Source organism: Falco peregrinus, chromosome 5, assembly GCF_023634155.1.
Source record: "Falco peregrinus isolate bFalPer1 chromosome 5, bFalPer1.pri, whole genome shotgun sequence".
Taxonomy (NCBI): Eukaryota; Metazoa; Chordata; class Aves; order Falconiformes; family Falconidae; genus Falco; species Falco peregrinus.
In genome coordinates, this window is record NC_073725.1 from 58,617,235 (window position 1) to 58,627,864 (window position 10,630).

The 10,630-nt window shown below is 46.2% G+C and overlaps 1 protein-coding gene across 1 annotated transcript; it reads left to right on the forward strand.

Moving 5' to 3' along the window:
- The first annotated feature begins 2,933 nt into the window (after positions 1 to 2,933).
- LOC101922556 (elastase-1-like) lies at positions 2,934 to 10,362 on the forward strand. Its single transcript, XM_055803909.1, has 8 exons — positions 2,934 to 2,937; positions 5,609 to 5,700; positions 5,849 to 5,958; positions 6,735 to 6,866; positions 7,427 to 7,563; positions 7,708 to 7,853; positions 9,324 to 9,473; positions 10,212 to 10,362. The coding sequence occupies exons 1-8, from the start codon at positions 2,934 to 2,936 to the stop codon at positions 10,236 to 10,238; spliced, it is 798 nt and encodes a 265-aa protein (XP_055659884.1). The 3' UTR covers positions 10,239 to 10,362.
- Positions 10,363 to 10,630: the final 268 nt, after the last annotated feature.

Here is a 10,630-nt window from a genome sequence, read left to right on the forward strand (position 1 = left end):
GTCCAGGTAGAAAGAAAGTGTAGTGCAGGTCGCATGTTCATTATCTGAATGTTTTCTGGGGTATTCTATTTTAACTCTAAATCTGTTGTGGTATCAGCTCCAAAGTGCTGGTTTAATATGAGATTAACCTCAATATGTACAGGTGGTAAACAACATTTTTTTCTGCATCTCTTGAAGGTTTCAAACTTGCTCTCAGTTATCCAAAGGATAGGAGATGTGTGGAGGAGGTGGAAGTTTGTCATGATGTAAGTCGTTAAAAAAACTTTGAATTACACCACAAGAAAAATAAGTTTTACTTTCTTAACTGTCATTTTTTTAACTAGGTTTTGACGCTTTCTCCAAGTTATCCAAAGACTCAAAAAGATTTTTAAAAGGCACAAGCAGCAATCAAACCCTAAATATAAGACCTTCCTACAAAATGTTTAGCTATTAGAGATGTCATTAAACACTAGAAATAATTAATAATAAGTTGACTAAATACGTATTTTAGACTTTTTAATTGACATAAAACTAAAGTTTTCCTTTTTTTGAAGAGTCACATAGGAAGACAACTGTTTAAGGAATGAATGAGCTGACTCAGGCATGAACACTACAGTCTGTGTGTGCTCAGCAAGGGGGAGCTTTAGGTTCGCCAACAGGGGACATTGCATTCATCATAGCTGAATTTTAAAGGTGATTTAATTTACAAGACAGTGAGTATCAGATCCTCTCTCTTGCAACCGCTTACATTGTTTTCTCAGGCTGAAAGAACCCCAAAGTGACAGTAAATTGTATTTATCAATTTTGCCTGCCTGGATGGTACAGAAAGGTTTTAAATAAAGCCAGTAAGACTGCCATATGCAGTGGTCCACATTAAGGACATTATAAGACCTTCCATCTCCAGCTGCCTCCAGGACCTGGGATTACACTGGGCCCTTGTACCGGCTGTATGATCTCCTACTTGCCAGCTAGACCAGCTGGCTTGTCCTGCACAGCCCTCTTGAATACCTCAAATCCTCAATTTCATCTTCTTTTTCCCTTCTTATCAGTACCACTGTCCAGGATAGCTCTCTCCAGAGCTCAGCCTGTAGTTCCTCAGTGGCCCATCACTTGCAGTCTGGAGACTTTTGGTCCTCATCACCATCTTAGTTATCTCTTGTCTGTCAGGTTTGTGCCTCTGTTTTGTTTATCACTTTCCCTTTTACCTGTTATATCCTCTGAATGAAAAACGTTCTTGATCTTACAACTTTAATGAAGCAAACGCTGTCACATTCCACATGCCCTCAACAGTCTGTATATCAAACTTCTTTAAAAATCACGTTCAGAGTAGACTTTCTGTGTGCATTATACCTTGCCTGAACCTCAGCTGCCTAATAAATGTATCAAGTAGCATTTTTCATGTATGTGTACATCACAGTGCATACCAACTCTAGTGTTACTGAGTCACTTGCACTTTCTGTCAAACATCACCACGTGAAACATCAGTAAATATAGGTTAAGTGTATTTTGTAACACCAAGCTTAAACTTCATAAGTATTTTTATCACTAAAGTAGGTAAATTGTCATTGCATTATGTCATTTTACATTTCCAGTGTTGAAATACGAAGTTTTCTCACTTACTGGTTTTATGTTTCCTTCTTCCTAAGAATTTCTTTTGAGTTGGATGTATGTTAGATGAACCTTCAAAGATAGGCTTCCAGATAGAGATAAATGGAGTGGTCTGACAAATTAGCCACTTCATATCACGCTTATCTCTTTACAGCTCAATAGTACTCACACTGAAATAAGGGCTTCATCCTATAGCAATAAAAAGAGGAAGAAAGAGTGAACTCATTTGTCCCTTTATCCTCACATATTGATGATTAAGGTCACTGTGGTCTATTTATTAAGAACTGTATGTTAATCAAGGTTTTGTCAGTGCTTTCAGAATAGTCTGTTCATAGACCTTTTTTACGTATATAACAGAAGGGTTTCCGCTCATGTTGTCCTAACTTGTTGCCAAATGTTGAGAAGCTGGGAATATTTATGGGTTTACTACCATGTGAAACAACACAAACTCAGGTATGAAAGAGAAGTGTAGAGAAAAAATAATGAAATACTGTGTGTGCATTGGAAGGAATCTTCTCTAGTCTTACTTAATACATTTAAAACCATCTGTTAAGAAGAGAAGCATGTGCTTTACATTAGCACATGCTTAACTGTGTGCTTAATATTATTCTGAATAGATACGTCATGTTGAATTGCTGCTATACAGAAGAAAGGGAACCTTGGCATTTGCACTGCAAAAATAAATCTGAGGCTTTTGTTTCTGGAGACATAGTCAATAAATAAAGATACATGTAGGGCTGAACTGTGTAATGCCAAAGATCCATCTAGCCAATGGCTTAGTGACAACTGCTGATAGCAGATGCTTAGGAAAGGCATGTAAGAGCAGAGCAGACATAAAGCTGCACAGTAAACATACACAGTAAACCCTCCTGATGTCTGGAAGTCAGTTTGTGCTTTAGGGCCTCCATAAAAGATGACTTTGTGCTCAGCAGCTCCCAATGGATCTCATCAAGTGCATCCAAATCTCCTTATTTACTTGTACAGTCCGGGAATCTTTCCCCACCATCTATCCTACCCCTCACAACCTGCCTTATCCTTCCCATCACTCCTAAAACAGTCTACTCATCCAGAAAATGCTGCTGTCATCAAATATTTAATGTGGATGCTCTGAGAACAAGGACCAAAAAGCTATATTCTAATTAACTGAGCAGTACTAGATCACTAATTAACTGAGAAATGCTAGAGCAGCAGTTAACTAAAGGATGCCAGAGGACCAACCCAGACATTGTCCTGCTTTTTCTGTACAGTTAGATGTCAGCACCGTCTACCCTAAGACTGGTTTGTACCACTCCATGCTCCCCATCGCAGCTTTATGCATGGTTTGGAAAGCTAGTTTGGGCGAGAGCATGGGTGAGACCTCTCTGGTCTAGAGCATAAAAGAGTTTGGCCATGTGGACACAAAGAAGGCCACGTGAGTTGGCTTTGTGGTGTGAAAGATGTCCCATTTTGTTTACCAGTAAAGACCTGGAGCACAGAAATTCACTTTTGCCTACACTTGTGAGAAACCTTGGAATGGCTCTGGCTTGGGGATGATGGGCTTGAGGATTGGATGACCCTTGCTGTCTTCTCCAGTTCGTTTCCTTAACTCTTCCTTTTCTACTTGACACCTGGTCACTGGCTGCAGTTGACGTTCAAGGCGAGCTTTGCTTCCCTCCCGTTGGTGGCCTGTGTCTCCTAAGGGGATTTCCCCTGATTGTGGAAACAAGTCTCCAAGTTTCCACCAGCTATGGGCATTTCTGGTTTTCTTCCTCACTGGACATCTAAAGCAGGGCTGCATTTTACATTTAACTGAAGAACTTATGCATCTGCTATGCTTATATATGGATAGATGCCTTAAACCGTTAAAGGGATATAAATAATGATGCTCCACAAGTGTAAAATGGTTAAGGGACTGCAGTTAATGGGGCTTTAAAAAAGGAAAACATACTTCACCCCAGAAGAAAGTTATCCATTAGAAAGGCCTCTACATTTTCTTCTGAAGTTCTACATCAAGGCCACGGTCAACGATGGGACGCAGGTCCTGGTAATATCTCCTGGTCCCTCCCCTACCTGCTGCCTGTCCCAAGCTGCTGGAAGGCATCCTGGCAGAAAAGGACCTAGGGGTCCTGGTAGACACCAAGTCAGACATGGGCCAGCAGTGTGCCCTTGTTACAAAGAATAGTGGCCTGGGCTGCATTAGGCAAAGCATGGCCAGCAGGTCGAGGGATGTGACCATTTCCCTCTACTCAGTACTGGAGAAATCAACACTGGAGTTCTGGGTTCCCCACTACAAGACATGGACATACTGGAGAAAGTCCAGCAGAGAGACACAAAGATGATGAAGGGACCGATCATGCCTGCCATGAGGAAAGCCTGAGAGAGATGGGACTGTTCAGCCTGGAGAAGGGAGAGGTCAGGGAGGATCTCATCAATGTGCATAAATACCTGAAGGGAGGATGCAGATTCAAGCACTTATCAGGATTGCCCAACGACAGGACCAGTGGCCAGGGGCACAAACTAAAACCCAGATGGTTCCCTCTGGACATCAGGAAACACTTTTCTACTGTGAGGATGACCGTGCACTGGTGCAGGTTGTCCAGGGAGGCTGTGGGGTGTCTATCCTTGGAGATACTCTTAAGCTGTCTGGACATGGTCCTGGGCAACCAGCTCTTACTGGCTCTGCCTGAGCACAGGGGCTGGACCAGATAGATGTCCTCCAGACCTCCAACCTCAACCATTCTGTGATTACAGGACCTTTCCCATTCCTCAGAGATAGCCCAGGTTTCTTCCAGCTGCAGCATCCCCCTTGCCCATAGCCCAGCTCCTACGTCCCCTCCTGTCACTGAGAGCCAGCATTTTGGGGCAGGCAGGGGAACACTCATTCAGCAGGGAGGAGGGAGCAGAAAAGTATCCTAAAAATGGATCAGCATCTCCAGCTAAGGTCAGATTAACACATCCAGCCAAGGCTGAACCACTTTTAGTGCTACACTTCCCCCTGTTTGCTATTGCTCTTTTTATCTCATTTGCAAAGATCAGTCCATGTTGTGTGGCATGGCAGGCAGCTGGGCTGACAGGTGGATTTCTTACAAGGGAATGCAACACGTGCATCAACAATTGCTGGTCTGAAGTGTCAGCTTCTTGAGCCTGGGTTTGCACTGCCTTGGTTTGGATTCGGTCTGAGAGTGCTCCAAATTTATAAGGTTTTTTTTCTGCTTCATAGCCCAGTGGGAACTCTGCAGTGTGGGGGTGTTTGTGTAACCTTGGGCTCTACCTTGAACAGTTTGCTGCTCCCCCTCTTTTCCAACACATTGAACATTTTTTATCAGTTTAATGAGTTATGAGTATAGATAACTTGTATGAATCACGAATTTAGACACAGCTTCTTATCAGATATTTTAGTATAAAAAGACTTTTTCTTGGGAAAAAAAAAATACTACCACTTCATTAGACATGCTTCATTTTCTGGTTGTTCTTAGCTGCCTGGGTAAGTTGCAATTAAAATATCTGAGCTGGGAAAGGGTGAACCTCTCGGCCTCTAACTGCTGCAGATTAGAGCAGATCATTTTTTTCTCTGCACTTACTGGGCTAGTGCAAAACCTAATGTGGACATAATTATTTTGGCTGGAAGGAGTTTTCTCTATTGCGGGAACAAGATCTCCATGAGAAAGATCTGGTAGTTCTCGGAGGGAGGGGAAGCCTACACCCTGAAAGAAAGGGGATTTAGGTGCGTGCCCAGCCACCTGGCTGTTAGGGTGGGGTGGTAGGGGCTATGGGAAACAAGTCAGTCTGTGGGAGAGCTTTGTGTCTTGAAGCCTGTTGATGGCATTTTTCAACCGTGGAGGCTTTAAAGACAGCCTCTGGGCTGGAGAGGGATCACAGTGTCACCACATTCCAGTCTCAAAGTGCTTGATCTGCCAGGCTGGCTTAGCTGGCGGTCCTGGTCCTGTGCCGCACCGGTTTTGTGGCTGGTGGTAACCTGGGATGGCTGATGCTCTTTGGGAATCCACATGACAAACTGCACTCCTTTTGTCTGTGTGGTTAGGGGCAATCTCTGGAAGTCCCCTGAGGGATGAACAGAAGGATGGGAGAGTAATCGGAGGCCATGAGGCCCCGCGAAACATCTGGAAGTGGCAGGTAATGTTGGTGTCTTATGCTTGAAAAAAGCATTAGACTTGAAAAAAACAGTGAGAAAATGACAGCTTGTGCTGTCCTAAGCCACACACCCCATCTCCAGAGAGGCATGGCATCGCTTGGGTGTAACACGTGTTGTCGTTTGATCCAGGTATCACTTCAGATTGCCTATCCTGACTACCCGGGGTACTACTCACACATTTGTGGTGGAACCCTTATCAGCAGCAACTGGGTGATGACTGCAGCCCATTGCCTCAGCATGTGAGTAGGATAAAAAGCATTAAAACTCCTGTTCAGCCCCTCATTCTTGCTGCAGATGGGAGCCAGACCCTCCTCATCCTCTGAACTCCCTGCTGGTGATGTTCCTTGTGCTGTTGGACATCTCGCTGCACGCTTCATCAGGGGAACTGGAAAACTCGTGTTTGCTTTAGCCTTGGTTTTACATGTTGTTTGCTGGTTTCCTGGGAGTGGAAATCAAGCTGATTGCTGATTTGCATAAGAGGAGGTGCATTTGCATGAATGTGAGCATTTCGGATGGGTTTGCACCCTGAGAAACCTGCACAGAGATGGCAAGACCGAACAAAAGGCATGTCCCCAGCTGACGGTCCGTGTTGTACAGTTTGCTCTGCAGCATATCTAACACGCACCGCCCAGATGGTACAGCGCGACACCGATAAGCAAACACGCCTCTTTAATTACTCATGCCTTTAGTGAATGTACTTACAATGAAGTGTAACAAGCTGATCCTTCACACTCCGGTTCAGGCATGCGATGATGAAAAATGAACATTCTCCTTCAAGGCTAATCTCTGCACTGTAGTAGCTGATGCTGCACCTTCACTTGCTTTGCCAGCAAACTGCAGGCGGCATTTGCCTAATTCCTAAGCCCGTTTAGCTACAGCCCATGGAAAATCCTCCGGTGGAAGGTGCTTTAGAGATGATTACATTGGTGGAAGGTGTCAGTGGCGCAGGAATTACACTGCCAAGCTAGCGGTGGGGAGTAGTTTTTACATTGATTATTCTGTGATTCATTTTCAGGCCAGAAGGCTCAAGCTACCGAGTGGCTCTGGGTGAGCACAGTCTCGTGGAGGAGGATGGCACTGAGTACTACATTGGTGTGGAAAGAGCCTTCATTCATGAAGGCTGGAATCCCAATAACATTGCCAATGGGTAAATATTTTGGATATTGTCAGATGGTTGAATGGTACTTAGGACCCAAATGACCTCTTCTCTTGGAGGTGTTACATCTGTGTGGGTGACCTCAGTCCTGTTTTGTCCCAAGATGGGGGAAAGATTGGCCTCACGGATGGATCAAGGATGTACAGCAGATTCGGGGGCTTGCCAGCAGTCACACCACTGTGTGCATCTGATGGAGGGAAGCCATCAAGGAAATGCCAAGGAACTGCTCTAAATTCCCCCTCAGAGGCATGCCTGTCTGCCCAGGGTCCGCTGCAATTCACTCTGGGATTTGGTGCCTCCGAAGGAGTGGGAGGTTTCTGGGGGGTGTTAGCCCTTTATCGGTCTGTACCGTGGCCTCTTCTCTCTCAATCGATAACAAAAATCTCATGGTTTTGTGGTAGCTATAAGGATTATTCAGTGATGTTTGCAAGGTGCTTGTCTATCATCATGCCACAGACTAGAGACCTGTGACGAAATGTGAGTGAGGACGTCTGGTCTGTGGCTAAAGCAGGATTTTCAGTGAAGAGTCTTTTACCTGTACCCCGTTTCAGCTATGACATTGCCCTGCTGCACCTCGAGTCTTCTGCCTATGACAATGGGTTCGTTGAGCTGGCACTGCTGCCGCCTGAAGGAGAAACGTTGCCCAATGACTATCCCTGCTACCTTACTGGATGGGGCTTGGTTAGCGGTAAGTAAGGGAAGGAGGAGCGCTGAGCATCCCTCCTGGTTTCAGAGGGACGACCACGCAGGTGAGGCTGCACGAGGCAGGGTGCGGGCTTCCCTCCTCAGCTGCTGGAGCTCCTGGACCCAAATCTTACCCTTTCTGTGCTAGCGAACGGTGACAGCGCAGACAGACTGCAGGAGGTGATGATGCCAGTGGTGGACCGTCAGATCTGTTCCCAGGATGACTGGTGGGGATCTCAAGTAAAAGTCACTATGATCTGTGCAGGTGGAGACGGCGTGAAGTCTGGATGCAGTGTAAGATCTGTTGTATCAGGGGATTTTTAGGCTCCCCTCTTTCCTTCCTATCTGACCTTGCTGTTCCTGCAGTTGGGACCTGGGTTTGCCATTTCTCCACCGGCAAAAGCTCTCCTGCAAATCCTGGCCCCTTTGCTGCTTTCTGCTGAATGTCTTCTAGACCAGACTGCTTCGCATTCCTCCACCTCCCTACAGAGCAGCCAGCAGAGAGAAAACCTCCAAACCCTCAGGCTGCATCTCTCCCCTCTGATTTTGGAGGGGAGATTTGCCCTTTATTCCAGCAGCGTGTCCCATTGACCAGGTCCTGGGGACTAGGTTGAGGCTTTGGCAGTCCCCTCTGCTCTTACCCGAAGAGTGAAGCTGTGGAGAAGTCTTGCCACTCCTCATGACAATGCTGTGGTCACGTTGCAGTGCTCCCCCCTGCTTGTCACCTTTCTGCACCCCAGCCACTCTGCTTACATGCACAGCTGATGTTGCTGCAAGTTGTGGCTACCCCCAGCTGCACCGTCTGGCCCAGGTTAGGTGGAAAAGGAAGATGCTGTGAGGTCCCCTTTATCCCAGGGGCTCCAGGTGGCCCCAGCATCAAGGCAAGGAGGTTTGCCAGGTGGAGGCAGGGTATACCTGTTATCTCTGCCTGTATTCCCTTTGCTACAGGGGTGGCTTCTGGTGAAAGAAACCAACCAGAGCCCTTAAAAAGTAATGGACAAGTACATAACATAATTGATTATGTAAATATATGATTATAATACAGAAATGTATGGAAATAAAACAGATTATACAATTCTATGTGGTGCAATTATAGGTATAGTATAATTACAGGTCTATAGATACATAGTGTAGGGTTTGGTGTGGTTTAGTTATGGCAGAACCTTGTTATACAAACCTGGTTCTGAGCCCAGCGAGGGCCTTTATCTTCTCATATATTTTAATTCAAGTTGCTTTCTTTTTTACCACCTTAACTTCCCGGGACCCTTTGAATATGCTTGTTTGCAAGAACAAACAGAGCAGCATTTCCCTCCTACCTGTAGCTGGAGAGTGCACTGATAGTTTAACAGAGGTGCTGTGCAGGTGGCCCTTGCTGGGAAGGACTGCATGTGATGCAACGTGCCCAGGACCATTTGCTTACACTTGCTATATTTAAAATGGTGGTAGAAAATTAGGGTTTCAGTCCTTCCTGGGGTGGGGGTGGGGGTTGGTGGTGTATGTGTGTATAAGTGTGTGTGTACAGGCATGTAAACTGAGAGTACAAATGGTGGGTCTGACCTTTGCAGCATCCTGGAAGGTGCTGCATGGTCTCTGCTCCCATGCTGCTGGGGAACAGTCAGCCCTTTGCAAAAGAAAGCAGCACAAATTTTTATTTTCATGTTCAGGACAGTGCTTTAACTAATTAGTGCTCCTTAATCCTATCCAGTCATTCCTCAGTTGCTTAGATAATTTGACTTAGTATGTTCCTCTCCATCCTCTGATCAGGGGGACTCCGGGGGCCCTCTCAGCTGCTTCAAAGACAATCACTGGCAAGTCCATGGGGTTGTCAGCTTTGGGCTAGTTCCTTACTGTAACACCTACAAGAAGCCAACAGTCTTCACACGTGTGTCAGCCTACGTGGACTGGATCCACAGCGTAAGTTGCTTAATGCCTGTGAGGTAACTTGATGCATCTCCCATCAAGGCAAGGGAGTGCCAGAGGGATCGGAGTCTTTCGTTTATTAGACCATCAGAGGCTGAGCTGGGAGATCTGGGGAGGTCGAAAACCAGGATATTTGGTGCTACTTTTGGTGTAGTCAAACAACTGTAAGGAAGGAGCTGCTGCCTTGAAGCTCAAATGCTCTGCTGAGGACCACAGACAAAATTCAAGCCAGGTGGGAGCTGGGCTCTGTGTCCAAAAAATTATCATTGCTGTTCACCCAGAGAAAACCTTACTGCAGGAAACCACTGAAGGAATTAGCTGGCCGGTGAATGGGAAATGCAGCAAACACAAAGCATCTCTACAAGTGCAAGTCCTGCAGAGCCACGCTGTGCACTCTCAGCTTTACGTTTGGGAACCAGCAACGAGCTCTTTGCTCCCAGATACAATGTCTGGCACCAGGAGCAGCTGTTTCCCAGGCACAGGGGATGGTTTTGTGGAAATGCCGCTGTAAACTGTGGCACCAGTTGGAAAGAAAGGTGGGGAGAGGTATTTTAAGTCACAATGCAAGGAAGAGGGAGGCAACTATGGCCCATAAACCTTTCTGGGTGGGAAAAGGCTGTTAGAGCAGTCCCCTGGCCCGGCTGGGAAGAAGCCCTTCTGCAGAGCACTTACATGGGATGGAGACTTGCATTATTCTGGCTCTACTGAACCCACCTCTTGTTTGTTTTCCAGACTATAAAGAGTAACGGGGGTTTCTAGAGAAGGACCAACTGGTGCATGAATATGAGAAGAGCTAGAACGAAGTATCTCTGCTCATTAACCCTCTGCTCATCCCTTCTATACCTCTTCGGGGTATGAATAGCCAGGTCTGGCTAAGAGTGCAATAAAGTGTTGGTGATTGCAGCCAGTGGCCTGTTGCTGTGTGTGCTCAGCCTTCGGCACCGGCTCAGACCTGGTCAGCAGGGCAGGAGGCTCCAGCAAATGCCACAGCCTGTCGTGACAATATAAGCCGATGACGGTGTCCTTGGCTCATGGCTGGGCTGTGGGCAGCGAACATAGCTCCTCAGGGCTGTCATTTTGGCACCAAAGCCACCCTGCAGAAAACTACCATGATGGAGTTTTCTTGCTGAGGGATTCCTTAAGGATAACTC